The 17,300-nt window shown below is 42.8% G+C and overlaps 1 protein-coding gene across 2 annotated transcripts; it reads left to right on the top strand.

Moving 5' to 3' along the window:
* Nucleotides 1-1,366: 1,366 nt before the first annotated feature.
* tnk1 (tyrosine kinase, non-receptor, 1) lies at nt 1,367-16,013 on the top strand. 2 transcript variants are annotated; one of them, XM_029759951.1, is made up of 15 exons: nt 1,367-1,712; nt 8,353-8,537; nt 8,923-8,993; nt 9,090-9,275; nt 9,560-9,712; nt 9,982-10,112; nt 10,843-10,989; nt 11,166-11,292; nt 11,526-11,672; nt 11,902-11,996; nt 12,394-12,615; nt 13,803-13,876; nt 14,070-14,554; nt 14,649-14,744; nt 14,949-16,013. In XM_029759951.1, the coding sequence occupies exons 2-15, from the start codon at nt 8,375-8,377 to the stop codon at nt 15,150-15,152; spliced, it is 2,301 nt and encodes a 766-aa protein (XP_029615811.1). In that variant the 5' UTR covers nt 1,367-1,712; nt 8,353-8,374; the 3' UTR covers nt 15,153-16,013. The 2 variants fall into 2 exon arrangements, with proteins under 2 accessions (XP_029615811.1, XP_029615810.1); XM_029759950.1 differs by lacking the exon at nt 1,367-1,712 and adding an exon at nt 3,329-3,718.
* Nucleotides 16,014-17,300: the final 1,287 nt, after the last annotated feature.

The raw sequence follows: 17,300 nt of genomic DNA, 5'->3' as shown, positions 1-17,300 counted from the left end.
ACAGAAAAATGCCACAAGCCTCCAGGTCACACACACATCATAAAGTACGAGCTTTCCATGCTGTAAGCTGACACTAAGAACCTTTTGGTCAAGAATTTGCATTCTGAACAATGTGACAGATAAGTTTAAAGACAAAATGATGGTTACCACTATTCCCACATACTCATCCTCTCTAGAAACGGAATATCACATCGCAACTTGGTATCATTAGGTCATTATATTTCTCAATCCACTTGGTAAATTAATGGTAATTGGGCAATGCGTCACTCCTACAAAACCAATACAAAATATCTGATATAGCAATGATCTCTTTTCACAATAACAATGATTTTTACAAGAGTCGTTATTGATACATAATCATACATTAGCATATACAGTATGTATATATATATATATTATTTATTTAACTAGGTAAGTCAGTTAAGAACAAATTCTTATTTACAATGATGGGCCAATTGTGTGGCCTATGGGACTCCTGATCACGGCCGGTTATGATACAGCCCAGGATCGAACCAGGGTCTGTAGTGACACCTCTAGCGTTGTGATGCAATACCTTAGACCGCTGCGCCACTCGGAAGCTCTTTCGGTCATTTTATATCCATGTGATAATGTCATGAAAGAGAACCAGTTTCCACTGTTTTTTAAATGAGTACAGTCTTTGAGCGCCACTCTTGATTGTCCTTTAAATTGAGCTTCATTCCCTTTCTATTGTGTTGTGTGTACCATACCACTAGTACAAGGAAGTGCATGCAGGGGGCACCCGACTTTGATGCAGCCTGGTTGCCCATTCAAATCGGAGGCCATGTGAGAGGCAAAAATCTAGTCAGACTGGCTAGGCAGGAGCAGACATGCACAGTAAAGAGGGAGGGAGAGAGAAAGAGTCTAGTTTCTCAACAGTACTTGAGTTATTGCTGCTGGCAAGTTTCGGCATCATTCAAACAAAACAAGCAAAAGATCAATGGAGAGAAGTACTCTGAGGCTGTTATTGATGGAATATAACAGCAATATGGTTCACTTTATGCAATGGTCACCTGCTATTCAACTATATATTTAGAATTTACAATGTCCACATTCAGGGCCCTTTGTCCACACATGAAAACATAAATAAAAGGGAGGTTCAATCACTAACGTTTTAGGCAAAGGAGAACACAGGATACAACATACATGATATAACATAATTATTTTAATTTATAATTGATGCATAATGCGCATTCAAGTTGTTCAAAAGAGCCATGAGAATGTATGATAATTAGGCAAATGCCTATATAATTGTGGTAGTTGTGGTGTGATTGCGCAACATTATTACGCGTAATATATTATTGTTAAATAACTTACGTCATACATTATTGTAAAAAAAGTGGGACGTGTAGGCGGGTGGCTGGGTTAGTGTAGCACAGGTGGACATTGGAAAGGGGTGGAGTGAAATATGAGGAAGAGAGAGCACTGTGGACAGGTAGCGTGAAACACACCAGTTGAAGTGAGGATTCTCAGATATTTTGCGATTAAATAAAACAACCGACAACGCTAAGAAAACAATAATGATCATTTGTTGACGAAATGAAGAAAAACAGTATGGCATGTGATGTGGATTATCTCTAGGTCTATCGATCCTATTGGGAATCATTTAATTTGTTGTCGCGCATAACCGAAAGCTGGTTTCATAAATAAGCAAGATCGTGGCGACAGTAGACTTTCGGGTCATTTTATTGACGGTAAGTATTTACAACTCGTCTTTGTTGAACTAGCCTTTGGCATCAATTTACCCCACCAGTCAATACAGTATATTGACAGTATTTATTCTGAAAGACAAAACAATGGCGTCCCACAACAGTTAGTGGCGTTCAGTAATTCATAGGCCTACACCTTGATTTACTATCAAATCCAGTGTAACAAATGTTGCAGAGTTATTTTTAACTCTGTTGAGAAAAATGGCAATGACATTTTGATAGGCAAGAATGAATCAAGCATTTGATTTAGAGACGCATTTTTCTGCAAGCTACAATGCGTGCCTTATGAACCAGAGAAATAAAAGCATATTTTCCCATTTTTGTTCTAAACAATTTTTTTCGAACGTCATCATGGATGATCATTATAATGCTGACCATACACCAGCAAGCTCAACTGAGGATAAACACAGTTTGACAATGGCAGTGTTTCCCAAACCAAAGGGTGCGTGTTTTGGTTTTTGACCTAGACCTACAGAGCTGATTGAAATAGTCAACTCAGCATTAAGATTTGATTAATAGAATCCGCTGTATAATGCTAGGGCAAAAACCAAAACATGCACCCCTTGGGGTCCCCAGGACCAAGTTTGCGAAATACTTATTTAACAAGGGTCATAGGCAAATAGTTATGTCACTGCTAAGAGAGGTTAGTGTGTATCCAGGATTGTGTGTGTATATATATATATATATATCTTTCTTTCTGAAATAATTACTCAACTTCCAGGCTACTTCATTGGGATTGCTTGAAGACACTCCCAGAGATTGCTTGAAGGCACTCCCTTTGTTGACTGATGTAGATTGGTGACAGTTCTGGTTGTTATGATTCAGACTGAGTCAGTCAGGCCATGCATTCTGTTAAAAGAGCCCTTCTCTATGAGGAGATGTTATCGTGAAGCTTTGTCAAACTCTTTTTGTTAGAATCCCAGCTTATCAGGGATCATGTGTCCAGTAGGTTTTTCAGACTCCAGTTATCAAATCAAAGTTTATTGGTAGCGTACACAGATTTGCAGGTTTTATGGCAGGTGCAGCAAAATGCTTATGTTACTAGTTACCCCATTGGTTGGTCTTTAATTGATCGAGTGCACCCACCCAACCAGCACCAAAAGATGTAGCCTCAATTGTAAACAAAGCCTCCCAAATGCTTCATGGACAGAGCAAATAGGCCCAAACAACCCTATAGCTACCTCTCTCTTCTAACACTCATTATCCAGTAACTGAGTGGGTTAAAGATGCATTCCTGTGTACATAAAGCTGAATAACCTCAAAGCAATGGCATGCGTGAGAAATGACCCGTGATTGGTTGCTCGCATGTTTTTACTGCAGACTTGGCACAGGATTGTGACTTTCATGAGATCGTTGGGTGTGGGTTTGGGAGTTGTCCTTGGGAATCTCTTTTGACAGGAATAGTGCTTGTCCGGACTAGCCCCTTCTTGCATCTGTCTGCATCAATGTGTTTCTGTCGGTCTTTCTGTGGAAATACAAAATGGATATGGCCTTCATTTGTTAACCAAGCTACAGTCTGCATCCACATCAGGTACCCATTATCAGCTATGACATAGACATACACACATTCTATATCTCATATGTCAGACAGTTAATTTGAGAGAACTGGTTTGGGTTTCCCAGAGTAGTTGACACAAGAATGTAGGCCTCTGATTCCCACCCTTCTCTGTGGTTGTTTTATAGCGGCAATTCCCTGACGCGGAAGTCCACACGCAGACAAGGACATGAAATGACGTGTGTAGTTAGATAGACGTTGAGTAGTTGTTGGAAATTACAGCTTGGCGTCACAGGTTGCGCCTCTTCGTGAATTGCAAAATTTGAGATGAAGACAGAGAGAAGAACTTGCACTTCCAGTAGTCTCTGAGCAACAGACGTGTGGGCGTGCTTGCTTTGAGATTGCAAAAAAAAAAGACTATTTCAAAGCTGATGTAGGAGCTGGACAAAAATGCGTTACTTGATTTAAGAACCGAAGGATGGACACCAATGTTGAGGTATGATTAGCTTTATATGGGGTAGCAGTAAACAGTGAGCAAATGTATTTTGAAACTAAGTGATTAACACCCACTGGCTTATTCTTCTTCTAACACACTTTCATCTTTGTTTCCTGCCCCACCCTCTCTTCCCATCCTCCATTGGTTAATTCTTCTCCTCAATCATCGCCTTTCCCCTCGTCTGCTATCTTCTCATCTGCACTCTGTTTCTGTAACTGGTTCTTTGTCTATGTGAACAGGGGTGATAGGATTTCCCCCAACAAATGTGATATAACAAACTTGATTCAGCTGACACTGTGACTTTGGTGCCAGGTTACATTTTTTTTGCTCATTAGGGTTGTTTTATGGTGTTGATTTGATACAAAACAAAGGTCTGTTAAGTGTTTGGCTGGTACTGAAAGCAGTCACACTCGGCTCCCTCTTGTGTTAGACAGCGCGTCAACTCAGGACTTTTATTGATGAATTCTTGTTATGGGTGTCCATAGCGACCAGAAGAGGCCGGTATGTGAGCTTAGAACATAATTACGGCAAACCGGGCTGGCTCGTTATTGAATTGAGGCTCAGAAAAGTTACTGTCTCATTTGGTTACAGCTCTTTGACTTTCTCTGATGTTCTTCCACTGAACAAAATCTGTGAATTCTCAATTCAATTATGCATAATATTCAAATGGTGAAGCTGCTGGGAATTAGTAACAAGGCAGTGCTTACGCTGTATTTTGGAATTGGCTTGAAATGCATCCTCCCTTAACTCCCTTAAGGTGATCACTTCCTGGACTGGGGAAAGCTATACCCTTGTGTACTTACCTACCCATTCTAGTTAGATCAGAAACGACTTTGACAAAGGACATACTGTTTTACTAATGGAACCGGACCATCCCGATACATTATTTGGATCTCCATTAGCTTTTTCAGAAGCAGCAGCTACTCTTCCTGGGGTCTGCACAAAACACAAGTAACAAAACACTGATGCACCCTTAAAGATTTAGAAAATAGGGGTGGAAACACCGTCTGCTCCCATTCTCAATAGTTTCTCCTCAAGGTTGTCTATACCTGGTGGCTTAACATTTATTAATGGATAACAATAGTTTTCCACCTCTCCAAAATATGATGGTTCAATGTTGTCGTTTCACTTCTGAGTTTTCCAACTTCACTAGTGAAATATTCATTGAAAGGATTGGCAATATCAAAAGGTTTTGTTATAAATTATCCATCAAATTCAATGAACGATGGAGATTGATTGGAGTACCTTAAATTATGGGCAGGAAACCCAAATAATTTTTCCATTGTGTTTTTTGTCATTTATCTTGGTTTGGTAATGTAATATAATTTCTTATTTTTGTTACGTTTAGTCACAAAATGTCTGTTTACAGTATGTCAACCAATCAGCTGAGCAGCCTGAATTGTTTCCCCCTTCTTTTGCATAATTTCTTTGAACAATACAATTTTTCAATTCTTCATAAATACAAGGGGCTCTAACAATTCTCACAGTTAATTTCTTAACAGATGTGTGCTTGTCAACAATGGGCATGAATCATTTTACAAATACTTCCAGTGCTGTATCTGGATACATTTTCTCATGCACATCAGACCAACAGTCCTGAGAACATTTTGTATGATCTCTTATACATTACTTTAGGTCCAAACTTTGTCAATTTGGCTTTTCTTGTTGTTGCCTAAATGTTATCTCACTGCAGCCAATGAGAACTGATATTGCTTTGGAGCAGAGCTCTGCAGTATTAGTAAAGAAATGATCAATACAAGTGGATGTCACATATCCAACACTATTTGTATGCACTCCAGTTGGTTGAGTGATGACCTGGGTCATATTACAGGCATTAGTCCCAATTAGAAGCTTCATCTTGAGAGGACAGCTAGTTGCTAACCAGTCAATGTTTAGGTCACCCAGAAAATAGACCTCTCTGTTAACGTCACACACATGATCAAGCATTGCACACACATTATTCAAATACTGACTGATAGCACTTGGTGGCCTATAGCAACACTCCAAAAGAATAGGCTTTAGATGAGGCAGGTGAACTTGCAAGCACAACACTTCAACAACATTGGACATGAGATCCTCTCTAAGCTTTAGTGTAATATGGCTCTGAACGTATACAGCAACAACTCCCGCATTGGAATTTCTGTCTTTTCTGTAAATGTTTCCTTGGGAGCAATTTCCAAATGCCTGAAGCCACCATGTTCATCTGTACAAACAATAGTACGCAAGTATAAACACCATGGGACCACGCAGCTGTCATGCCGCTCAGGAAGGAGATGCGTTCTGTCTCCTAGAGATGAACGTACTTTGGTGCGAAAAGTGCAAATCAATCCCAGAACAACAGCAAAGGACCTTGTGAAGATGCTGGAGGAAACAGGCACAAAAGTATCTATATCGACATAACCTGAAAGGCCGCTCAGCAAGGAAGAAACCACTCCTCCAAAACCGCCATAAAAAAGCCAGACTATGGTTTGCAACTGCACATGGGGACAAAGATCATACTTTTTGGAGAAATGTCCTCTGGTCTGATGAAACAAAAATAGAACTGTTTAGCCATAATGACCATTGTTATGTTTGGAGGAAAAGGGGGATGCTTGCAAGCCGAAGAACCACATCCCAACTGTGAAGCACGGGGGTGGCAGCATCATGTTGTGGGGGTGCTTTGCTGCAGGAGGGACTGGTGCACTTCACAAAATAGATGGCATCATGAGGCTGGAAAATTATGTGGATATATTGAAGCAACATCTCAAGACATCAGTCAGGAAGTTAAAGCTTGGTCGCAAATGGGTCTTCCAAATGGACAATGACCCCAAGCATACTTCCAAAGTTGTGGCAAAATCGCTTAAGGACAACAAAGTCAAGGTATTGGAGTGGCCATCACAAAGCCCTGACCTCAATCCTATAGAAAACTTGTGGGCAGAACTGAAAAAGCGTGTGCGAGCAAGGAGGCCTACAAACCTGACTCAGTTACACCAACTCTGTCAGGAGGAATGGGCCAAAATTCACCCAACTTATTGTGGGAAGTTTGTGGAAGGCCAAGAAGAAGAGTGATGTAGTGCTGCATCAGATAACCTGGCCTCCATAATACCCTGACCTTAACCAAATTGAGGTGGTTTGGGATCAGTCGGACCGCGAAGTGAAGAAAAAGCAGCCAACAAGTACTCAGCATATGCGGGAACTCCTTCAAGACTGTTGGAAAAGCATTCCATGTAAAGCTGGTTGAGAGAATTCCAAGAGTGTGCAAAGCTGTCAAGGCAAAAGGTGGCTATTTGAAGAATCTCAAATAAAAAATGTTGATTTAACACTTTTTTGGTTACTACATGATTCCATACGTGTTATTTCCTAGTTTTGATGTCTTCACTATTCTACAATGTAGGAAAAAATAAAAAATAAAGAAAAACCCTTGGATGAGTAGGTGTTCTAAAACCTTTGATAGTGTATGTACATGAGATATTTCATCAGTAAATTAGCTAAAATTCTGAAGACATGTTTTCACTTCGTCATTATGCGGTATTGTGTGTAGATGGGTGAGAATCTAAAATGAATTTAATGTGGAATAAGTCAAGGGGTATGAATACTTTCTGAAGGCACTCTAATATGGTAAAATTAATAAATACATTGTTTATCAGGTCTGTGGGATGTTAGGCTGAAGCTACTGACCCTGAAGCTTGTCTCTCTCATTCCTCCCAGCCTTTAGGGAGGGAGGCTGGACAATGAGCTTGTGTCCCCACGCTCTCTGGCAGCTTTCATAGCTAGGATGAGTTATTTCCACCTCTGGCGCACAGCTTTAGAGAAGTCCTCGTTGAGGAAGATGTTGGTTCCTCTCAATTTCTTAGCTCTCTCCAGAACAGCCGTCTTGTTCTTGAACCTTAGGAACTTGACGACTATCAGTCTGGGTCTGTCACCTGGGCTGGTTACAGGTGTTCCAGACCTGTGGGTGTGGCTCCACCTCAATCTTCCTATGATCCATCTGCAGCTTTTCGTGATAATTCTTCTCACATTCTCCTCAGAATCCATCCATGTCTCATGATTCACAGACAGTGGCTCAGCCTTCTCACATTCTCCTCAGAATCCATCCATGTCTCATGATTCACAGACAGTGGCTCAGCCTTCTCACATTCTCCTCAGTATCCATCCATGTCTCATGATTCACAGACAGTGGCTCAGCCTTCTCACATTCTCCTCAGAATCCATCCATGTCTCATGATTCACAGACAGTGCTGATGTCATCTCGAGAGGACTTAGTTTTTTTCCATCTTGCCGCAAGTCTCTTTCAGGACACCCACCTCTCCCTGAGAGAACTGCAAACGGTTCTAAAGGTCCTGGATCTCTGGTCAGATCGTCCATTCTTTTGTTAGTTGAGTTCACCAGTATTTGTAAAAAGTTCTTAAAGCTATTTTCTTGATGCTGTAACAATTGCTTGTAGATATATTTTTGTTGATTTTGAAAGGTCTCGCACCTGTGATCACGAAATACTGTCCTCTCCATTACTCCAACCTTTAACTTTGGGTGGCATGATGTTAGCAACATAGGCTAATTCCGGTACTCCACAAAATTCCAGCCAGCACCACTGACAAGGCCGATGGAAACAGCACCTTTACATGACTCTTCCCCTCCATCTTCTTTCACCCCACTAGTGCTGTGGTGTCCTGTAGGGTCATGCTGATGGACCAGGACACTCAGTGGCTATACCACCTCCTGGCCGAGGTCCAGTTGGAGAGGTTCTACCTGCGTGTCCGGGACGGACTCAACATCACACGCATAGAGCACTTCAACTATGTCAAGGAGTCTGACCTCGAGCAGATCGGCATCAGCAAACCAGGTCAGTGCTCGACACAGTTGCCTCCAAATTATTCGAATCAGCGTTTTGCTGTTTTGACCGGATGGTATACAGTTACGGATTAAAGTGACTTTTCGTAGTAATTTAGGCAGCAGGTTAGGATAATTAACGCAGCAGGTTAGGGGAATTGGGTTAAGGTTAGGAAAACGGTTAGTATTAGCTAAAATACAAAAATTCTAAGTGACACAAACTTGATTATTTATTTTGTTACCATAGCGGTATACCATCTAGCCACAAGCAAACTATTCTCCATGTTGGCACTACCAGTAGATTAGTGGGTTACGGTAGAAGTGAGTTGTAAGTGCTGTTGATCTATTTTGATTTATGGTCATTTGTTCTGATTCTAAGTGTATTTGTTGACATGTAGGACAGAGAAGATTATGGGATGCTGTGAAACGGTACAAGATCACTATGAGACCAAAGTCATGGATCACCAAGGTAAGACATGTACACCACCTCCCACAATGTATTTCTTTGAAGATTGTTATTTTTTTATTTGATATATATATATATATATATATTTTATTCTCCCAGGTCCTCAGTGGCCGTGGTCCGGAGGGCGGTGACCAATGGGGCAGTATGGGGCAGGGCCAGGAAACAGGAGGGCGGGCACTCACCTGTCTGATCCAGGACAGTGAACTATCTCTAGGGGAGAAGCTGGGCATGGGCTCCTTCGGTGTGGTGAAGAGGGGAGAGTGGCAGACCCCCACTGGGAGAGTGGTGAGTGTTTCTAGTGGGACACTATTTCCTTTTTTTTTTATTATTAAAAAATGTTTTTACTCACCAAGTCCAATGTTATTAATGTAGATATGCAGCAGTACTAGTGAAAAGCCAGAGCTAGGTTGCCTGTTTAGAAGACCCACAGGGCAAGATATCTTAAAGATCAATAGAAATTGCATTACAGTATGTTCCCGATCAATAGATTATAATGCAATTTCTATCCCAAATGCTATTAATCAGTACACCTAACTCATCCATCCTTCTCCTTTCTGTTGCCGTGACAGCTGCCAGTGGCGGTGAAGACTCTGAGGAGTAGCCTGTCCAGACAGACGGACACGCTGACAGACTTCCTCCAGGAGGTGACCACCATGCAGTCTCTAGACCACCCAAACATCATCCGCCTCTACGGAGTGGTGCTCACACAGCCACTTAAGATGGTGAGACTGCCATATTCTTTCCATCCTCTGAAAGATGGAGTATAAAACATATTTAGTATTTCTCATATTTCTACATTGAAATCCCATCTCATTTAATTCCTGAGCCCAATAGGCTAATATTCTAATCGGAAGATTGGTTATTCAAAGAAACATTCAGTGGTCATTCAGATGTTATGTTTATCACAGAATTCACTTAGGGAATTTGAGGGGAGAAAGTAAAATCCTCAGAGCAAAGATGTCCCTTTAAAACCGTTTTATCTTTCCCCCAGGTGACGGAGGTGGCATGTCTGGGATCCCTGTATGACACGCTGCGCTCTCGTCAGTACGAGTACCCTCTGGCGCGCCTCTGGCTCTTCGCCACCCAGATAGCAATGGGCATGGAGTATCTGGAGAGTCGCAGGTGAGACACGAAACAGGCCCACTCTACAGACTACAACCACAGATAGAACAATGAGACCGATATTTCACTGGATCTATAAATGTGAAGCATGCGCTTGGTCCACTTACTACCACATATGGTGGTGAGAGGAAGCCTAGTGGGAGAAGTGGGAACGACATGGATTTTGGCCGACATTCTGCTAATACATTTGATCTCAATACCGTTTTCTGTTCCCAAAACTAGAATCGGTTGCAAACAGTGTGGACTAAGTTTCGTAGACTTAACCCTTTGCCAAAGTTGTAAAAAATAGTGTTGTTTAGAAGGAGTGCAAAGGCGACTTGAGTTTTTGCACACGCACACTTCAGAGTAGGCGTTCCCTAATGGAAATATGCAAATGTCTGCTAGAATTCTGCAATAGGATCTCGCTAGCTTGCGCTTGGCTCTGCCCAACTCCTTGCTTGTTCTGCCCACTATGACTTGTTTGTTCCCATTTGAAACAACGGGCTGTGGTCTATCTTGGTTTAGTTATAAAAAATCTTTGCTACAACCACATATGCCAGTTTAACCACTAACTTTACTGTAACCCTCACCGTAACCCAAAATGTAAACAATTCCTCTGACCAACGTAATACATTTCCTAAAAGCCAATCAAATTTGACCAGAGGCGGATGAAGACACTTCTAACCAATGAAAACCCAGTATCATTTGTGGTTTTGGCTGGTAAAGCGTGCCTGTGTTATATCTCCTCCAGGTTCATTCACAGGGATCTGGCTGCCCGGAACGTTCTGCTGGCATCCAGGGAGATGGTGAAGATCGGGGACTTTGGGCTGATGAGGGGCCTGAGTCAGGAGAAGGACCACTACATTATGACAGCCCACAGACGCATCCCCTTTGCCTGGTGAGCTGAGGAGGAAACATCAAGGAGTGTGTGGGGGGAAATGTTATTTGCAAGTCATTGATTGTTTAGCAGTGTAACCTAATGGAAGCCGATGTGGAGATATCACTACTGTGGGATTTTCTTTGCTGAATTATTGTCAGTTTGTGTTAATTCCATCTCTCTCTTGCGCCCTCCAGGTGTGCCCCAGAGAGTCTGCGTTTGGGCTCCTTCACCCATTCCTCTGACGTGTGGATGTTTGGGGTCCTCCTCTGGGAGATGTTCACCTATTGTGAGGAGCCTTGGCTGGGGCTATCTGGAAGACAGGTATGTGTAGAAAAAGTTTTGAAATTGAGTGTGGAGACAGTTTTGTACACCTTTAAGGTAAACCGTGACTCAGAACGACTCAAGGCTCCAAGCATCTGTACGACTACTGAAATATTTGAGCCCTTTGTACCCAAAAACATGTTCAGTATTTCGTGTGACCACACAAATATTCAATATCTCTACATTGCAATGTCTTTGTCATTAAACGTTCCTCTCTTCTTTTCTCTCCTCAGATCCTGTGGAGGGTGGAGCGGGAAGGAGAGCGTATGGAGAGACCCCCTGACTGTCCTCAGGAACTCTACTCTGTGATGAGGAAGTGTTGGGCCGGCACCCCATCCGACCGACCCACTTTCTCCCAGCTCACCACTCTGGTGGCAGAGGTAACAGACTACACATTTCAATGTACATTTGTTATGCACTGTATACAGTTACATTATACTCAGCAAAACGTGCACCCGGGGGGCCCCAGGACTGAGTTTGGTGTACTCTGCTCTAATCCAGTTGTTCCTAAACATGTTTACTTTTTAAGCATGGCGGCAGTGACTAAAATGCAGGCCATTTTCACTTTGAGACGTGCTTAAATAGTTTTCCCCTCCTCCCTCTATCCAGGCTCAGCCTATAGAGGTGCGTGCTGTGAGGGACTTTGCGGAACCGAGGAAACTCACTCTGCTATCCAACGACCTAGTGACCGTCATAGACCATGGGTGAGTGAGGGATAGGAAGAAAGGGAACATTTATGGACACAAAGAAGAATGGGTTAATTTGTTAAACCTGCTCCTTCAAAGAGCTCCACTCATGAACCGCATTCCAACCCTGATTGGATGGTTAACCCTAATCCTCACATTCTTGCCCCCTTGTGGTAATTCTTGAGAGGGGGGGTATTATCAAATTCTTTATCATGAAAATCATACCATTACCCCACGCTCTCTCTGCTTTTCTTAACTTGGCTAACACTACATTATGCAGAGTCTTGTGTAAAAGTGTCAAGAGGGTTGTTAAGGATTTATAAGCAGTTTATTTTTAGTTAAGTCTATAAGTCGGTATAAACAGTTGAAATTGTACGATGGTCACTGGTTTCTTAATGTGATTCTTCCTCTGTAGTCTGGAGCTGTGTGAGTGGAAGGGTCAGAACCAGAGGACCCTGATGGTGGGCTGGTTCCCCCCGAGCCTGGCTGCCCCCAGCAGCACTCCTGCTCCTCCCGCTGCCCCTGGTCCTCCTGCCTCCAGCCTCATCTCTCCCCCTCTGAAGGGCAGTCTGCAGCACACAGGGCATGGAGACACCCACCCCGACCGTAGCTGGGGCACCCCGGAGCGCCTCGATGAGTCAGTCAAGTTTTAATTAGGTTTCGATAAGGCTTGGATAATGTTTTGCTGCTGGGGCTTAATCATGCTGTATGCTAATCTTGGTTCCTGCATTCAACAGCGCTGTTTTCTTGCAATGTTTGACAATGATGAGTTGGTTAAGGCAGAAACCGCCTGCAGGAGGGTCTTAGCTGGTGAATTAACCACCTTCCACTTAGTATTCAGCACTTTTACATCCCATGACCAATGTTCCCTTTAAATGTTTATCACTGAGGAAATTTCAGGTCTGCTGAGCTCAAACTGTAGGCCTACAGAGACTTTTGAAAAGAAACATGCAGGCTTGACAATAACCTGTTTATCCACTTGTCCTGTGACTGAAAATGTTTTTTTGACGCAAGAATCCATTTAAAAAATGCATCATTATTCCCATACAATTATGACAGAGAATCAGACAAATTATGCTACCCTCTGCCTATTGGCTACTTATGCTACCCTCTGCCTATTGGCTTCTTATTCAAGCCTGTCTCAAAATACAACACTGCCCCTTTAAGACAAAAAAAAGCTCTTTACTTGACTCACTTTTCAAAGTTTTGTGCTCTTGTAGGAAGCAATTACTCCCCTATTGCTGACTACACCATCTATAACTGGGCTAATAACTGACTAACTAGCAAAGGATATTAACAAAATGTACACACGTGGCTTCATGCAGCTCACGCTTTGATCTCAAAACAAGCGCATCTACTCACGACCGCTCATGCTGTAAACACAGTCCAGTTCGAAGTGAATGGCACAGATCCATATATGGCAATTGTCTATTTGCATATAGGCCTACTGCAGCTCTGATTCGTTATGGAGCGCCGGTCTGTAGAGTGCGGGCCTGAGTCGTGCATGTCAATGCAGTAGAATCCTACTCAGATGCGTTCTGCCTACAACATCTCTTGCATAGATAGTTTTGCATACCAACTATTGCGTAGTTTGTTTTGGTATGTTGCATTGAAAGTGGCTAATATTGCATTGATTCGATCACAATTGCCACAGTAAAGGGAAATGTTGATAGTGTTAACTGACGGGGAAAACTCTAGAAAGTTGAATCTTGTGCTTCTCTGTGCACGCTGATATTTCTTCTGCGCGCACTCAGCTTAGAGGCTGTGACCAGTGTGTGTTTGGAGAGTGTGTTTACCTGTGTTTTGTTATCTGACCTTTTTCAGGAACGTAAACTGGAGGAGCAGCCCAGCAAACAGAGATCGAGAGGAAGAGGGCTCCAACTTACAGAAAATGTCAGGTAACGACGTCAAGCAGAGCTCTTTGATCAACATATGGCTGATACGAACATGTTATCCTTGTTCTACTAGCATTGAGAGCAACGGGTCTGAAGTTCGATACCAACTAGGGATAACCACCCCCCAACATGCTGTATACTGTACATATTTTGTACACAATAAATATGTTTAATAGAACTATCCCTCTGTCCCCAGGTATGACCAGGAGTCTGGAGTCTGTCCTGAGCGATCCCCAGAGCTGGACTCAGACGGTAGTAGGGGTCAGGGTGGACCCCCGTCGTGGACCCATCCCCGCCATGGTGGGGATGCAGCAGGACATCCGTAGGTTCAGCGACGCCAGCATCACCCCCCCGGCTCGCCCGCCCCCACCCAACCCCAAAAACTTCAAGATCCACCAGGTGGTGAGCCGAGATCAGAGGCCTACTGCAAATCCAGCCCCAGGCACCTCATGGCCTCCACAGCAGCAGATGCTACAGCCAGCCCAGCCTCAGCCCCAACCACCGCAGACCATGGGAGGAAGCAATCTGGGCAAAATGGCCCACATGGCACGGTCAACACCAGCACTGGATAACATTGGGGACAAGGAGAGGGATCAAGAAAAGGAGAGGGTGGCGAGGGAACGAGAGAGGGAGAGGTACCCGCCTCAAGTGCAACGCACTAGGGAAGCCGTCATAGCACAGGTATGGAATGGATGTAGGGTCTTTAGTTCTTGAGGTGTTAGACAGTTCAGGCTCTTTAATTGGTCTAACTTACTAAGGTATTCTGATTGGTCAGGTCATGGAGGCAGTGCATGGAGTAACCAATGAGGAGGTTCGTAACGCACTTCGCCGCAATGAGTGGAACCCTGTAAGGGCCCAGCAACAACTCAAGGTAAGATAGAATTTCTCTTATAATTCTTATGTAATAATTCTGAAATAATGCATATTTTATTTAAATATACTTAAAATGTGTTCTCCATTGACCAACGTAGATAACTAAGAATACTAAAATTAAGTATTTGGATCAGTGTTTATGTAATTAATACTAAATATGATGCCCCAACCTCACTTAACTCTCTCTCTCTCCTCTCCTCAGATGGAGCAGCTGTACTCTCTGAGCCTGTGTTCTCGTGACGACTGCGTCATGATCCTGTCCCGCTACCAGTGGAATCTACAGCAGGCCAGTCGCTACCTGATCAGAATGGTACGGGAGGACAGGACTGGAGGAGGAGAGAGGAAGAGGAAGGATGGAGAGAGAGGGACACCCCCTGCTGCCATGGAGAGACGGGGAGGAGTATGAGAGCTGGAAACAACGGACAATAAAGCTTTACAACATTTAAGAGGAAGTGACAAGGAATTTTAGGAATTAAATAGATGGGAGGAGGATAAAAAAGGAATTGAATATATATGGAGTGAACCATAAAGATGTTACAGTCTTTAAATTCTATTTTTATCCTTTTTTACAGTTCTGTTATGTGACAAAATGCCACATCCTCTCTGTTCTCAAAAATAGTTGTATCATGATGAATTTGTATATATTGTGTTAGCATTGATTTATATTTGTTGAGTAAATTGTTGATACAAAATGTGCATGAGCTAGTGGTGTACATGTGGCTCATGCCCCTCAATTTTACACCAAGTCATTAGAGCTGGGATGTCGTAGAATCAAGAGGATACACAGTGTGATGTCATTTCCTTTCACAGGATGTGTTTGGCATTTCTCACCTTGACTTCCTAATTGACCTCTGGTTGTGAGCTTCTGATTATGCTGTCTATAAAACGACAGCAGGAGCTGGTTACATGGGGCTGGAGAATCCAGCACTACTATGGAGGGAGATGGCCTTATGTTAACCTGTACTTCAGCATGCTTCCAGCAAGGGGGAGTAATGAGAACACCTCCCTTATGTTGTGAACCTGCCTTAATCCTTTCAGGCACCCCTGGCACTTTGCCACTACTATTTTGTGGTTGAGGTTTGAACCGTCAACCTGGTGACCGGGACCTCTTTAAAATCAAGCACGAATCTGTGTAATTGAGACTGACATCACAATAAATGAATTGATCATGCTTTGAAACCACAAGACAATTTCCCATTGAGCCGAAATATGCAGCATGTAACCGTGAACGCAGGAAAATAAATAAAATACCCTTTTTTAAAGCCTATAACCTATCGGATTGAATCAGCCTAAAATATAGACCACTGCACATGTATGAACCATTGTATTTCATATTAGAACTTGGGGTGTCACGTTCACAGATGAATGCCGACACAAAGTGTTTGAACCCAGGTCTGTTTGGGATCGGGGCATCTGTCTCTCGCTCTCTCGTGTATTCCTAGTGTCATTTATTTGTTCATGGGGTGAGTATGAAGTTGACTCTCTATGCCAGGGTTAGGCAACCCTGGTCCTGGAGTGCTGCAGCAGTTCATCTTTTTGTTATAACTGACATGGAAGACCAGGTGTGTTGAATTTAGGCAATCACTGAACTGATCAATTAGTTCAGTGTGGTGCCTACTGTACATGTAATTATGACAATCCTGCTGTACCTGCAGCACTCCAGGAACAATGTTTCCTACCCTGCTTTATGCACTATTTGGGGAAAGTGTTTTGTATTAGGTCAAACAATTATTCTTTGTGGTAAATAGAACAGTTTTGGCTCTTTCGTTCAGTGTGACCTGTAGTTTTACACTAGCGCCGAGATTCAGTATGTCACAAGTTCTAGGCACTGCAGCTTTTGTGGTGGATTGAGATGCAGCCCATGCAACAACAAAAAACATCTAGCTTTAAAGGCAATTGCCGACTGAGCCAATATATGCGGTGTTTACCGGGAATAGGATTTGCCTTTCAAAAAGGCAATGTCAAAACCTGCGATTGGATTGAATCCCGGCCTAGGTTTTGTGAGTGCCAGAGACAGCTAGGCCACTGAGGGTGGGGTGGAGAGCAGTGTTTATGAAGCCATGTTAAATAAATTACATGTGTTACTAAGTGGAAAAATATATCCTGCCTTACAGGCTTTTCTTCTCTCTTTCACCAGTCTCCACCCAACATTTTTTAAAGTCATGGGCCCAATTCCATTATTTCCCCTAGTCTTCTTCCCTAGCTCCTACCCTTTCCTTAAAAAAAAAGGTTGTGGGTTTAAACCTTGCTGTTGCTTTATTCTACGTTGCTATCTGTAATTATGTTTGATGTTTTTACACAATTTTACATCTAAGGTGTTTGGTGCAGTATTTCGGAAGTAAAATATGCAATGTGTTGTCTTAAAGTCGGAGCTGCTGGGCAGGTCTGTCTCACTGTCTATGCTATTGGATAGAGAGCAATCACCACAGCTGTTCACCCCATGTTAGTGGGCAAATGGACATCATCAAATCAAATTCCAACCCATTTACCTGTTGTGATGCACGGATGTTCCAAACTCAATTTTAGACGAGACTGACTTTATGACCAAAATAAT

Source organism: Salmo trutta, chromosome 8, assembly GCF_901001165.1.
Source record: "Salmo trutta chromosome 8, fSalTru1.1, whole genome shotgun sequence".
Taxonomy (NCBI): Eukaryota; Metazoa; Chordata; class Actinopteri; order Salmoniformes; family Salmonidae; genus Salmo; species Salmo trutta.
The sequence above is the reverse complement of the archived record's forward strand: the minus strand, read 5'-3'. Positions and strand labels throughout refer to the sequence as shown.

Excerpts from the sequence above, each read along its gene's own strand:
- tnk1 (XM_029759950.1), top strand. Across the intron at positions 9,276-9,559 it reads AGACCCCCACTGGGAGAGTG|CTGCCAGTGGCGGTGAAGAC; the intron begins GTGAGTGTTTCT and ends TTGCCGTGACAG. Across the intron at positions 14,555-14,648 it reads GGGAAGCCGTCATAGCACAG|GTCATGGAGGCAGTGCATGG; the intron begins GTATGGAATGGA and ends CTGATTGGTCAG.